This window comes from Charadrius vociferus, unplaced genomic scaffold, assembly GCF_000708025.1.
Source record: "Charadrius vociferus isolate BGI_N301 unplaced genomic scaffold, ASM70802v2 scaffold147, whole genome shotgun sequence".
Classification (NCBI taxonomy): Eukaryota; Metazoa; Chordata; class Aves; order Charadriiformes; family Charadriidae; genus Charadrius; species Charadrius vociferus.
In genome coordinates, this window is record NW_009649570.1 from 5,842,758 (window position 1) to 5,857,648 (window position 14,891).

Below are 14,891 nucleotides of genomic sequence, written 5' to 3' on the forward strand. Positions count from 1 at the left end.
AAGAGTGATCTAACGTGAACGGGGTATGAGAATCAAACCGAGAAGTCAGATAAGTTTTCTAAGAGCCAACTAATGATCGTCACAAACGACTGTTCTTCGTAGTGAAAGTACTGTGAGAATTCAGTTAGAGGTGACTAAGGAATGTTTTAGCTTTTGATAGCCTTTCCCCCAGCTTTGAATAGGGGAATGAAAGCAGTAGGACTTCTTACTGCTATATTGGCCATTGAAATTCATTTTAGGCTTCACTGTTAAGTTGCTGTTTGTGATAGTTAATACCACTTGCCTTGGAAGACTGGAATGATCTCAGTTCTGTTTAATTTTGGGCTTGCCAGTGCAAGTTTTGTTTTGGATTTGTTTTTATTAATAAAATTTAAATTACAGACTTTAAAAACCAACTAGCTGTGTGTGGCAACTGCATTTCAACACTTTGTCTTCACAGATGAAAAAGAGAGGTTTGACCCTACTCAGTTCCAGGACTGTATTATTCAAGGTTTAAGCGAAACTGGCACTGACTTGGAGGCAGTAGCAAAGTTTCTTGATGCTTCTGGTGCAAAACTTGACTATCGCCGCTATGCAGAAACGCTTTTTGACATCCTGGTGGCTGGTGGAATGCTGGGTAAGTCCCTTTGATAGGGCTGCTGTCAGCCTTTGTTCACTTAACTCTACAAAAGCTCAGTTTTCTTTCAGTGTAAAAACTCTGCTGAAGAGCCCATTGAGCTGTAGAACAGGGTTTAAGTTATCTGTGGTAAACTGTCTGACCATCTTAGTGACTAACCGAGGTTACTGTTGAAATACTGTGTATACCCTACTGTGCTTTTGCTTGAGTCAAAGTGTAGACTTTACAAACTTGGCTTAAAGGAAAATATACTGGATTTTTTTTTTTTATCAAGAGTGGATCTTGACTCTGTAGTTAAGTTCCCTTCTGCTGATGTGATATGTATGAATACTTGTTTCGGGTCTGTGGTTGCACGGCCAACAGAGTTGCCCTGAAAGATTCTGACGTGATCATGTGCTTTGTGTTCCCTGCCCTGTTATTTTGGAAAGTAATATTGTTTACAGGAGAATCTGAGGTGCTTGGTCTTGGTAATGCTATTACAAATTGTTTGCTGTTGGCAATAGTGAGGTCGTGGGCTCTAGCAGATGTTGGGGAGTGAGAAATAAGAGGGTAGTCAAGTCAGCAGAAGACACAGGGAACTGAGGAAGTGAAACGTGATGATGAAAGATCTTGTAAACTCACGTGCACACTGTGTGTAAAGAGCAGAACAGATGCTTACCAACCAGGTGAGAAGCAGATAAAGCTAAATGAGGGTGAAAATAGTAGAAAAAAAAAAAGGGGGGGGGTTATTTCTAGATTTAGACTTTACATTTCCTGCCTGACTAAATACTGTTTAGTTAGAAGGGGTTCAGATGGCAGGGACCCATTTAAAATACAGGCTGTGCAGAGGACCCTTGATGTTATCTCCCTAGACTAAAAAGGTCTGTCTCAGATTTTAGCCTTTGTTATGCAATAGTTGGGGGAGGACTTAAATGAGAAATTTGGCAGTTGCAGAAGATTTTGTGTAATGTAACAGAAATAAAATTCAAAGGACCTAAATGCATAGGGGGAGGAGAGGAAATACCTGATTCTGGGCCACAGTCAGACTGGGGATGGCAGTTCTGCAGTGGGAGCGGCTGGTTTGGGAGAGTGCATCTGTTGTGTGTTCAGGTGGTCTTCATATTGACACTGTAGAAATGCCAGGTGGCTTCCTCAGACACATGCTTGAAGAGCAAGGCTTTCCAAATGGGTTAACTTCATTAAGTGTGTCCGCTTACCTCAAAGCTGCGTATTGGAACAGTGTTACGTAGACTGAAGTTACTGTGATGTTCCTTTTGGCAAGAGGCTCTTTTGCTGATGTTATAAGAGCGGTAGCATGAGTAAGTAAACTTGTCTGCCATGGAGCAGACATGGAGCATCGCTGCTTGAAATCGGTAATGTACAAATTGTTACAATCTGTGGGTTTACATTCAAGAGTCTTAACCATTGCATACTGCCTGAGGAAGTATTCCTCCTAGGAATGAGGCTGAGAGGGAGGGGAAAAATGCATTGCGGTATTAATGGTGATATAGGGATCCTTTACTCAACTCCCTCTCTGTCACGAGTAGCTAGGCAGACTAGCTTTGGTCTTTAGTCAGACAAGGCCCAAATAAAAACTGGCATCCTGTTGCCTTACCACCTTTTAATATTCTTATTGCTGATGCTGATCTCTGTTTTTTAAGTCATGTTTTTGACTAATACATAACAAAAGGATCTCCCTTATATGTAGTGTGGCATAGAGATCGGTGATGAGGTGTTCTGGCACTGGAGTTGGTAACTTGCATTCACTCTAGCTAGTGAAGCAGCCTGGCTACCGGTCGGATGCCTGTATTAAACTGATGAGGAATGGTGAAGAACCATCTTCTAGTTAGCAGCTAAAAATCTGAAGTGCCTTTCAAGACTGAAGTTTCAAGCTCATCTCTGGGGCACTGAATTGTGAACATGCATCTCTACATTTTTCATCTCCTGTTGTGCCTCACTCTGTTATTTAAGACACTTACAAAGCAGCACTATCGCAGCAGACACTAAAAAGACGCTTGCTAGCGTTAAGCAGCTCTAATGGCTTCCTTAAAGGGGAGAGGAGCTCAGGGTCCTGTTAACTTATCAATATGTAAACAAAGATGTGTCGCCAATGCAGTTAGCAGTAGGAGGTCAGAATATTTAAATGATCGTGTCTAAGCTACTGATTTTAAAGTTCCGCTACAGCAGTGGAGCAGGTGGAAATGTAGGGGTGTCTTCAGTGATCCAGTCGTTCAGTGTATCATGAAAGGACAACGCGTGACATGTTATGGATATTGGAATCCTTACTGTGGACACTGCTCCGTACTCTCACTGGGGAGTAATACCACTAACGCTGAAACCCTTCTTTAGCCCCAGGTGGTACCCTGGCAGATGACATGACACGTACAAACGTCTGTGTATTTGCAGCACAGGAAGACCTAGAAACCATGCAAGCATTTGCTCAGGTCAGTTCTGAAATGAGTACAATTGAACTTAAACTGATTAGTGGTCAAAAATGAAATGTTTGTGTGGTTGAAAGTAAATAAAGTAATAATAAAGAAATAAAGTATGGCTTTAAGACGTGTACTAGAAGAGGTAGAGTATCACTGTTCTAATCTAAAAGTGCTCTAAAGAGTTCAGACCAACTTTACTGAACTTGATTTTTTAAAATTCTAGTTGAATGGTAGTTCAGAGCGAAAAATAACACACTCTCTATCCCTTTAGGTTTTTAACAAGCTAATCAGGCGTTACAAGTACCTGGAGAAAGGCTTTGAAGATGAAGTCAAAAAGGTATGGGCCTTACCAGCAGACAAATAAACCTTCAAATTCTGCTGGTTAATCACTCTGTACAGAAGAGTTATATCATACAATGGGTTATTAAAATAGAACATTTAAGTTGTTGATAGAAGAACAGCTCGCTTGCACAACTAGTGGCGAAGACTACCAGTGAAGAAGTGCTTCTGCTAGTTGAATAGCTTGATTGAAACAAAAGTGTCTAACGTGGAGGCAGTAGCCAAACTTTAGTAAGAAATGGTAGTTTGATGGCAACTCCTTTTAATCCCTCTTGCAGTTGCTGCTGTTCCTGAAAGGGTTCTCGGAGTCTGAGCGGAACAAGCTGGCCATGTTGACGGGTATTCTGCTAGCCAACGGGACACTTAATGCATCGATTCTCAACAGTCTTTACAATGAGAACTTGGTTAAAGAAGGTAAGTGTTGCCCAACTCCTCCTTTAGGGAAGGATGGTGGGGGACACAACCATGACAAGCAGGTGGGAATTGTGGTGACAGTACACCCTTGCAGCTCACTAGTTTCATCTGGTGATAGATTCACTACAGGATTAGCAAAGGTGAACACACTGCCTCGCAACCTGGAAGGTCTTGCTGAGACTCTAGAAAACTGGCCTTTTCAGAAAGCTTGTGTGTAGGACTTGCCTGCATGACGCTGGGGGCTGCCATTGCTAGTGTTGCCCAGCAAGGCAGTACTGTATTTTGGAGAGGGACCTTGCAGGGTGCAGAAGGTGCATCATGGCTTTAGGTTCCTTCCTAAATGGCAGCAAGGAGAGTGAGTTTAGTACAGGGAAGCCTTTGTGATGCTGAGTGGTGCGGAAAGTCCAACATGCCTCAGGCTGCAGTATCCTCAAGCAGAAGCGCTGCAGACCGCACTGGAACTGCCTCTGAGCACAGCTGCTGCTGCTGCTTTGAGCAGGGGTCTGGCAAACTAGGTGCCCTGTACTCTCAGGCTTTATGATGCCCTTTGTTTCAAATTTCAGTAATAATATTACTATTTCTGTTGCACAGGTGTTTCTGCAGCTTTTGCAGTCAAGCTGTTCAAATCATGGATAAATGAGAAAGATATTAATGCAGTGGCTGTCAGTCTTCGTAAAGTAAATATGGATAACAGGCTGATGGTGAGTACCACTGAAATTACTGATTTACTACTTAAGCCAGTTTAGTAAATAGCATTTACCAGCAAAGTGCTCAAGATGCGTTTCTCTTGTGAAAGAGTTGTTGTAAAACTTTGTTTACAGGAACTCTTCCCAGCCAACAAACAAAGTGTTGAACACTTCTCCAAGTACTTCACTGAAGCAGGACTAAAAGAACTTTCTGAGTATGTTCGGAACCAGCAAACCATAGGAGCTCGGAAGGAGCTGCAGAAAGAACTTCAGGAGCAGATGTCACGGGGAGATCCGTTCAAGGATGTAAGTATTTGTAGACAAGGTGTAGGTGCTTTTTTATTTTTTTTTTCCCCCTCTCTCTTTTTTTTTTCTGTAGGAACTTCACTCAAATTATCTGAAATGCAATAGCATCTAATACTAATCTGAAGTTATATGTCTAATTAAATACTGAAGTTGAACACCTAGCTCTCACTAAGAATTAAAATTAGGACCAGGGTGTTCCAGTATTAGCTTCGTAGTCTTTCTTTAACATCCCGAATCCTGCTGTATGATCAGTAGAGTTGTTTGTGATTCTGAAGGCTTCTAGGTTGCCTTTAAAACAGAAATTTTAATTTACTTTAGTGCCATATGTGGCCTACGTGCTGACTCTCTTTATTCTGACTGGCAGATAATCTTGTACGTGAAGGAGGAGATGAAGAAAAACAACATCTCGGAACAGACTGTGGTAGCCATAATCTGGTCCAGTGTAATGAGCACAGTGGAATGGAACAAAAAGGAGGAGCTGGTAGCAGAGCAAGCCATTAAGCACTTGAAGGTAGTGTAATGGAAGTATGGACCCTTGCAGCCTTTGGGTAGAGCTTGGGCTTCCCTCTCTCTCCAGCTCCCTTTTTAAATGAGTTAAAACCTAGAAACTCCCTAATGCAGAAGCAGCATTGGACAGAGGACTCTTCCCCTCCTAACTGTGGTATTACAGTCCAAGCTACTGAGGCCAAAGCAGAAGCACTTCTGTAGAAGCACTGTTGGGATGGGGGCTGCAAATTTCTAAGCAGTGGCTGGTGGAAACTGTGTAACCAGTCTAGTCAGGAGGTCAGTGCTCTGTGTGTGCCAATTTGTCGTTCCTGTTGCAGCAATACAGCCCTCTACTTGCTGCCTTTACTACCCAAGGTCAGTCAGAGCTGACTCTTCTGTTGAAGATTCAGGAGTATTGTTATGACAACATTCACTTCATGAAAGCCTTCCAGAAAATAGTGGTGCTCTTCTATAAAGGTAAGTTCTGTGGGGTTATAGATTTGGGGGGTTGTTTTTTGTTTGGTGGTTGTTTTTGTTGTGGTGTTTTGGGGTTTTTTTTGTTTTTTTAAAGCCTGTGTTTGTAGAATGCTTCAATCCTGATAAGACCTGTAGGGAAGATCAGTGCTACAGCATTGCACTTCATGAGCTGAAGAATTTTCCACCTTCTGTTTGCAAAGGTGGAGCAGTAGAATGCAAAGGTGGATGCATCTGTGCTTGGGGAAGTACCCCTCTAGTCAGAGATGCTGCCTGTCTACTAGATTTTTAAGAGTTGTGGTAGAGCAAAGCGAAGTGTAGATTTTAAGGCTCTTTGGCCCTTTTAAGTTAGGGAAGGGTACATGATAGTGTATTCTTGTTAGCTGTGGACAGCCAGAGATTAAGACCACCAAGGTGTTTTGGGGTGCTCTGGGCTTGCTGTTAAAAGGTGTAACTGAAAAACATGTTGTACAGCTGTGGAAACACCACAGGTACACAAGGAAACTTGTTAAATTGAAGATTATATTGTACTTGTAGAATTTAAAAAAAACACTTCCTGTGTTGTACTTGGGCTTTAACAAATTTGCCTCTGTTGACAGCAGCTGACTGAAGCTTTCCTTGGAGCGTGTCATCTCAAATAGCTGTGAAACACTCAAGACTGTTAGTGGGAGTCAAAGTGCAGTGCTCGGGGGAAGCCCCAGCAGCCAATCTGAAACACACGGTTCTCAGAATTTTTAAAATAGGAGGCACTCCTGGCGCAGGTGTGTCCAGCCATACCCAGGGAAGGAGCGTGGATTGTGATGCTTCCAGGGGAGGAAGCGGAGGCTGCCAGTCAGGGGCCCTGGGTAGGTGGTGGTCAGTGGTTTGCTGTGATAACACTGCTCTCGCTCAACTTACAGCTGAAGTTCTGAGTGAAGAACCCATCCTGAAGTGGTATAAAGATGCTCATCTTGCAAAAGGAAAGAGGGTTTTTCTGGAGCAAATGAAAAAGTTTGTTGAATGGCTCAAGAATGCTGAAGAAGGTAACAGCAGATCAGCTCATAAGTTGAGGGTGTTCGTTTTTGGGAACCTTAGTGCAATAATGCTTTGCTTTGGGGGGGGTGGGGAGTTAATTGCTGGTCTGAGGCTGGGCGTGCCCCCCAGTACTGGCTAGAAAAGCTTGCTGGTGAAATCCGTGTGGATCCGGTAGCAGCTATTTATTGCAGGGGATGCGGGGCAGGGGCTGAACTCGGGGTTGGGGGGTGCTGACCCACTGCCAGTGCGTTGATGAGGTCTCTCTGTTCCAGAGTCGGAGTCTGAAGCTGAAGAGGGTGACTGACCTGTGAAACTCTGTCCTCAGTAAAGCAAACAGGAGCTGTAGATACGTGTCATGTCTCATGTGTCCTTCTGATTCTTACATCCTACCTCCCTGTATCAAGCATGATATAAGGGCTCTCATGGCAATTTATTTTAACTGTTTTCTATCGTTATTGAAATACTGGGTTTAGTTTTTAAAACCATGTTTTAGGTAGCTTACAGGAGCTATTATAGATTTGACTCTAACCTGCATTTGTCCTTTCAGTTATATTCTACCTCCTGTATTTTCTACTGTAATGACGTAATTTAAGGCCTTCCACAATGAAATCCATTTTATCCCTTGGGTTTTCTATCTATATTTGAGTAGACATGATACGGTGAATGAAATTTACGGCAGTTCTGTTAGTAAATTAAACTGTAAAAAGCCTCCAAAGTGAAGAGGCTGTGGTTTGTGTGGTAACTTGGTGTGACACTTCAATCTGTGCCATGTGCTCCACATAACCCCATTCATAGGTGGTTGTCTGTCTCCCCAAGGACTTTATCATCTCTTTGCTATACTTCCAGCATAAAGCAATCCTCTATCCCAGCTCAGCGTCCTACTAGAGAGCAGCTGTTCTGGTGGCAGTGAACAGGAACCATGCTGGGGCATGAGGAGTGGCATCTCCAAGCCTGCTGGCTGTCACAGCTGGTGGCCTGTGTCCCCAAGGCACAGCATAGCCTGAGGCATTGCTTCTGGGGGAGTCTGCCACTTCTCTTATGGAAGGGAGAGAGTTCCAGGTACAGCTGCCTGAGGGCCCTTGAGAGCCCTGGCCTGTGCTGCTGGCAGGCCTGGGGCAGGGGGGCGAGCGTGCTTGTGGTACTCAGGTGAAGGTGGACAAAACTCTACCTCCTCCCTCTGAAGTTTAGAGATTATTTTGTGCTGGCAGTTGACATGTTAAACCAAACAGCTTATCTGTTCCCTGAAACTTTGAATTCTTAATGCAAATTCTCAGGACAGCAATTCAAGAAAGATTTGGTAAGAGTGAAATCTATACAGCTGTAAGCTAATAATGAAGATTAACTGAAATACCAGTAACTCAGTACACCTACTAAAATTTAAAAAAAAAAAATGATCACAAAACAATCTGTTGAATATTACAGTCATCTTCCTTACTTTGTAATTTTTTTTTTTAACCAAATAAAGGCCATCCTTACACTTAATGTCAAGGGCTGTCTCTGTTCTCTTAGTCAAAAAAGAAGCACCAGTCACACTACAGGGTAAAAATCAGTTCTTGGGTCTTTTGCTATTCCAATGACAGTTGACTAAAAGATAATTAGAATACTTCTTTGCTGCTAGGAGGCCTATTTTATAGAGAAGAGAGTGTTTTCCGAATGTTGGAAGTGCAAGTGTCCCAAGATTTTTTACTAAGGAAACACAACCCGATTCATCAGTATCTTCTTCTTAAATAAGTTTTATTACAGCAGCTGGATTAAACATCAGTATCCAAAAAGTCACAATACAAAATAAGGCATTTACAAAATAGCTGTACAATAAATACTTTAGTATTTTTAATGTTTCTTTGGTGGACTGACATCTGGGTCAGCCTGCTCAGCTACAGGCGATAGCGCCCTTTTTTCCTGTTTCAGTGGGAAGAAGAAAGGATGTTTCAGTGCTTCTTCAAGAGTAATGCGCTTGGCTGGGTCATACTCCAGCATCTTTTGAATGAGGTCAAAGAGATTCTCATGGTCAGAGTCATGGCACGTCATGAATTCCTTCACAAAAAAACCCAAGGAAACATGTTTTTTTTAGTCTTGTCACTGCACTTAAAGCTCCTCTCCCCAAAAGCATTTTTCCTTCTGTCATCTTACCTTCAGTGGCTTACAGCGCCTTGAGATGTATCTGCCAGCAGAACTGTGTTCATCCCAATTCAGCCGGTGCTTAATGAAGTATTTGCGTTTCCTTAAACAAACAGACCACAGATTGTTATGCAGAGTCTCTTTGTCCCTTCACTAGATGTTTATTAGCATGTTTGTTCACAAATTGAGAACTGAGCTGGGAATATTCCACAAGAGTGGTCAGCTTATTAAGTAGAGCAAAAGGATGAGTCTACTAAATTTTTTTTTAAAAATTTGCTATTAAACCAAATGTGAAAATACTTCAACTACAGCAGTCCAGGTATGGAAAAATGTAGTTACCTGGTTTTCTTTATCATGTGATCTGGCAAAGGCCCCAGGATTCGCTCCATCATTGCCAGGTGTTCTTTGCTGTCATGGGTCTGGAGGGAAAAGACATTTTTGTTCATTGTTAGAGGAAGTTAAGAACAACACCCTAACCTGCCTGCATTCTGTACCCTGCAACCAATAATCAATTTCAGGTTAAGGAAAAAAGAGAGGCTGTAGTCATCTGCTTCCTGAAATATGTTAAGATCTACTGGAGGGTTTTTTCCCCCTTGGTCTGGCCTTTTTTTTTTTTTCCTTTGTTCATAAATTCCAAGTTTCAGCAATACTGTCAAGATGACAGAAATCGGGTACGTCAGAAATATTTGCCAATGGTAACAGATGAAGCTACAGCATTAGTGTGGCTTGTAAATTACAAATGTTCACAGGGTGAGCCTTCTTATCAAGCTGCTGCCAAAATGTTTACTGAAAGCAACCTGCAGAAACCTGATGAGAAAGTTCCTTTGTGCCTACATCATCTATTCTCTTCAACTTGGCGCTACAGACAACCGCAGCCTAATTTCTTGCATGGACTGTTCTATTTAGTCCTCACCTCTCTGTAGCATATTTCCACCAAGCTGGCGAGCATTATACACGCCACATCATTTTAAGGGTCATAGTTACCTACCGGAAATACTGTGAATCCAAGGTAATATTCTATGAGAATACATCCTATGCTCCAAACATCACATGGGTGTGACCATCCCAGTGCTGTAAAAAGATTCAGAAGGTTCATGTTTATACCAGCCTGCGCACAGTTTGACAGGTCAAGCAAGACGCGCAACATCTCTGTAGCACCGGTTGATAGCATACAAAAAAATCTTACAGGAAAGATCAGCCTAACATCAGCCTAACAGAGTTCTACTGACCTAGGATAACTTCAGGAGCTCTGTAATGTCTTGTAGACACCAAAGTGCTATGATACTCATCATCATATGTTGCGCTCCCAAAGTCCACAACTTTGATGTCTGGATTTTTCAGCGTGCGTTCATCGCATTTCTGAAATGAGCCACAATGGGATGCAAGTGACCAAATAAACCCAGACCATGGCTGGGGGGGAGGCAGGGAAGAGGACAGCAACTTACCAGTTTGGGGTTATACTCTTCTACATAGTCAGACGTCACAAATAAAATGTTTTCTGGTTTCAGATCTGTATGTGTCAACTTGTTCAAATGCAGAACTGCAAGGTAAATATTTGTCAGCAAATTCCACAAAGAAAATTGAACAAGTAACGCAAAAAAAGAAACGTACTTACAGTTCACAGATTTGCAGATCTGATACGCCATCTGTCTAATGTGCTCCAGCCTAAAGGGCTGAAAGCCGTTCTCTTTAATGAAGTCATAGGTGCTGAGCCCCAGGAGCTCAAAAACAATGCAGACATGGCCATAGTACTCAAACCATTCTAACATCTGGACACAGCGACTGCAAAAGTAGGAAAATAAGGACAATACATGAATCGCAACAGGAAGCTGTGTAACACTCAGATACATACGACATACATTACAGAAAGTGATGTCATAGAAATCTTAAAGCCAAAACAAAGTACAGTCAGTTTCATATACTTACTATGTACTGCTGGGATCTGATGCATTTAAATGTGCCAGTACTTGTATTTCTGCACGAGCTGCTTCGGAGTACCTATCAACATTTTTTACTATTTTCACAGCTACGTGTCTGCCTTCCCTGAAAAGACAGGTTTTAACAGCGATTGGAACAATGAGCAGTTTTAACTAAGAACATTCACTAATTATCACCATATGCATTGTCTAAAACAATGGGAACCTTATCAGAAAAGGTCTTTTTTTAAGTACAAAAAGACGTAATATAACCAAGGTTCACTGATGCACAAACAACTAAAATTTCATCTTTAAATTTTGAAAACCTACTTGATACCTTATATATCAGTATTATTCTTAAAGGTTAAAAGTCCCATTTACCTGCCCGTTGTATTTATGTATGCTGGGCTAATATTGGAGAAACTTCCACACCTCACAGCCTAACACAACTGTCAGTCAGAAATAAGAAGTCGCCTTCCCTTGTTTAAGTAGTAAAAATATAACTGAGGCATCAAATGCCTTCTGCAGTGACTAGAAAGACAAACCAGTTTCATACAATTTTGCAAAACTACCACTGAACACAAAATACATTCTTGATTTATAACATACTCACTGCTAGAACCCAAACGGCATTGCATCATCGCAGGTGATACTTCAAGGTAAGCTACATGACATCAGAGACCGTGTTCGTTATACAAAGCTGGGCTGGCGCAGGTCCCAGGGACTGCCCAGCATCGGGGGGGGTTCAGCTTCACCCTACATTGTCCCCCACCAGCCTTCGACCCCTGCCAGGCTGGGGGCGCCTGCAGAAGACACACCCATCACCTCATCCACCCGCCCTCCACCACCCTCCTGCCTCCATGCTGGCTTTAGCATGACGGACTAACATAAAATTATGTTTGGCCACATGCAGCAGCCTTAAAGAAACACACAGCAGTGCATGAGGAAGTAAAGATAAAACCCACTACAATCAGAAAGCCCTCCCCGAACCACACCGTGATGGTAGCAGTAAGAAAAATTACATATATTTAATTAAAAAGACTTACGCTTTGTGATCGATGCATTCCACTACTTTTCCAAAAGCACCTTCACCCAAAGTAGCAACAATCTCATCTATAAAGAAAAAGAACTCTGTCACAGAAGCTATGATGTTACTCAGCTATTAAAAACAAACAAACAAAATTAAAACAAACAAAAACACTAAGTACTATCACTGACGATTATTCTAGACTGTTCTTCTTTGAATTGTAAATATCTAGTTTGAGAGATGTTACTGGACAACTCTCGTCAAGGCACATTTACGGGGATCTCATTCTAGTAGGTTCATTAACTTCATTTACTATTTTTGGGGGGGAAAAAAGGAAAAGGGAAAAAGAAACATATTTAAGTTCTACAGAAAAAGAATAACAATCCCCACCCCCAAACAAAAAAAAAGTCAAGACAGAAAGAAAAGACTTCCAAAGCCCCCTCACATCTTATGCTAAAAGAACTTATTCTAGCTGAAAAGTTAATAAATTTTGAAAAATTTTCTATACATCTTGCACTTAGTACGTCTCCACTCTGACAGATCAGGTGACCCTCCTCATCATCCTCTACACTCCTGGATCTTTTCCTTCGAAGACTCTTCTGGAACGGCACCAAGATCGTCCAGCCAATCAATAAACCCGAGTGAATTCAGGTCAGAATACGAAATTCATTCAGCAGGGAGATATTCGGGCATTCAGATACACGCCAGGCCACAAACGGTTGGCAGGAGCAATTTCAAATTCAGTCCCCGGAAATTCACAGGGCACATAGTTTATGTTACAGGAGAAAAACATGGCAAGGAACAGATTTTCAGATGAGATACTCAAAGTGGCAAGGCAACAAAAAATTACAACACAACTGTTTTTCTTTTAAAAGACTGGTTCACTGAATTTTACCTTAGGATTTCAGTGCCCACATTTTTTTTTTAAAGCAAAAGGATTTAATAATTATCATATATATATGTGTATGAAAATAGCCTTGTGGCCATATTAAAATACTCATCCTAAGTAATAGAGATTAAATCACTAGTCTGAATATTTGATAATAATTTTTTTTTAAGTCATAAATAGCATACACATTTACTTTAGGCTGTCTCAGCTGAAGATCTTAAATTATAAATCCTATCTTCAGCTTTTTTAGGAGTTAAGTATATAACAAAGACCAGAAAAACTGCCCTGCTAGTAGGCACATATCTTACATATCTGATTCTACAGATTTTTCAGCGATACTTAAAACACCTTACTAAATAAATTTTAAAAAAGTAAAAATCTAACATCATCTCCCTGCTATTTCAGTGATACTTAGTCAAAAGCAAGTTTAAAGGCTTCTGCTTGGATTTTCAAGTAGGGCTGAAATAAATGCTTGTCATAATAAAAATTTTGAAGGCATAGAAGTGATGCCTGTATTTCAAGTACTCCAATTGATGGTTATTGTTCATCAATCTGCTCACATATAGCCAATGAACAAGCAGCAAGACTGTTCTGTGGTATTACAAGCATACCTACAAACTATACATTCTCACTCAAGGAAATAAAATCCTAACAATCTACTACTATTAGCTAAAGGAATAAACTATTAATATTATCGACAGAATTCCCCAAACCCCCACACTCAATTACTACTGCCCAGGTAAGAATCCATCTTCTTAAAATAAAAAAAATCCTAAATTAAAATTGGTCACACCACCTGTGAGTGATGATGATGACAGGTAGTGTGATGTGTCTTGTATTTCCTTTTGTAACTACTCGTCCCACTATAACCTGATGATTTGCTACTGTGATGCCCAGTATCACATCCTTGATTGTACTCGTTTCTGTATTCTTCAACATAGTGTCGTTCATGATGGTCTCTTTCATTTACAGATTTGGTTTCTGAACAGGTACTACAAACAAAGGATCAAATAAACTTAATTAAAATAATTCTAGTACCCCTATCACAACAGCTTCTTGTTTTAAGCCGTAAGACATCTCTCTTGAAATATCTCCAACAGAAATCAATACATTATCAGATGACCTGATGAGAATAATAAATCTTAAAACATATGCTTGCTGATATCAGGAGTCAAAAAGTTATTTACCTGACAGGAAGTTTAGAAAGACCATGTTTGCAGTGCTTGTTCTGCTGTGGACCAGTTAATGATCGCCTCTTTCTCTTATTAGCACTGTCACATCTTCTGCGATCTGGACTTTCTTTTTTATCCGAGTCAGGATAACTAGTTTGCCTGGAATACCGTTTACAGTGCTTGTTCTCCCGTGGACCAGTTAATGACCTCCTCCTTCTCTTATTAGCACTGTCACATCTGCGATCCGGACTTTCTTTTTTATCTGAGTCAGGATAACTAGTTTGCCTGGAATGCCGCTTCTGTAACAAAGATATTTTGCTCTTTGAATTACATCCCAAAGTCAAACAATTAATCTCCAAAGCCATTAATTATCAAATTAACACTATAACGAAGATTGCTTTTTTCCTCAGTTACCCAATTTTCATTTTTTCTCTGTTCTTTCTTATTTTTAATTCAAGAGCTTTTCCAAATTAACCTCTGTGATAGGGGAACATAAACGAATAACCTACTTTGAAAATATTTTACGTATCATGGTTCAGACACTAAACACATACCGCGCATGTCATTTCTGCAAAGCTGCTCAGGCACCCAATGGGGCATATGCTCGGCCACAAGAAAAAGGCTTCCGTGTACTTAAAAAGGGCGTACAAATATTGCCCAGCATGCTTTTGAAAACTTCAAGGAACTTGTCATAAACTCTTACCATGCTTCTTTCTACAGATTCCTGGAGAATTCCTAATGCTAAATCAAAATGACCACAGAATGGTTTAGGTTGGAGGGGACCTTGAAGATCACAGAGTGCCAACCCCCTGCCATGGGCAGGGACACCTCCCACCAGACCAGGTTCCTCAAAGCCCCATCCAGCCTGGCCTTGAACACCTCAAGGCATGGGGCATCCACAGCTTCTCTGGGTAACCAGTTCCAGTGCCTCACCACCCTCACAGTAAAGAATTTCTTCCCAGTATCTAATCTAAAACTAACTCTTTCAGATAAAACAGATAAAGTTATCTCCCATCTCCTCTT

The 14,891-nt window shown here is 41.2% G+C and overlaps 2 protein-coding genes across 3 annotated transcripts in view; one reads left to right on the forward strand and one right to left on the reverse strand.

The window, feature by feature from the left end:
* The window catches only part of BZW1 (basic leucine zipper and W2 domains 1), a 9,279-nt gene extending 1,827 nt beyond the window's left edge, over positions 1–7,452 (forward strand). The window contains exons 2-11 of one of the 2 annotated variants that reach the window (XM_009890173.1): positions 440–616; positions 2,945–3,039; positions 3,299–3,364; positions 3,645–3,780; positions 4,372–4,481; positions 4,602–4,772; positions 5,137–5,175; positions 5,687–5,735; positions 6,632–6,754; positions 7,019–7,452. In XM_009890173.1, coding sequence (XP_009888475.1) covers positions 440–616; positions 2,945–3,039; positions 3,299–3,364; positions 3,645–3,780; positions 4,372–4,481; positions 4,602–4,772; positions 5,137–5,175; positions 5,687–5,735; positions 6,632–6,754; positions 7,019–7,050 — 998 coding nt within the window. In that variant the 3' untranslated portion in view covers positions 7,051–7,452. Of the gene's footprint in view, positions 1–439; positions 617–2,944; positions 3,040–3,298; positions 3,365–3,644; positions 3,781–4,371; positions 4,482–4,601; positions 4,773–5,136; positions 5,284–5,596; positions 5,736–6,631; positions 6,755–7,018 lie in introns of both variants that reach the window. The other variant, XM_009890172.1, reaches the window with a different exon arrangement.
* Positions 7,453–8,467: 1,015 nt separating this feature from the next.
* Positions 8,468–12,106, reverse strand: LOC104290984 (dual specificity protein kinase CLK1-like). The gene is made up of 9 exons (XM_009890174.1): positions 11,827–12,106; positions 10,791–10,907; positions 10,480–10,646; positions 10,310–10,404; positions 10,094–10,223; positions 9,853–9,935; positions 9,204–9,283; positions 8,877–8,967; positions 8,468–8,780 (listed from the first exon to the last, which is right to left on the reverse strand). The coding sequence occupies exons 3-9, from the start codon at positions 10,631–10,633 to the stop codon at positions 8,577–8,579; spliced, it is 837 nt and encodes a 278-aa protein (XP_009888476.1). The 5' UTR covers positions 10,634–10,646; positions 10,791–10,907; positions 11,827–12,106; the 3' UTR covers positions 8,468–8,576.
* Between the last annotated feature and the right edge of the window lie 2,785 nt (positions 12,107–14,891).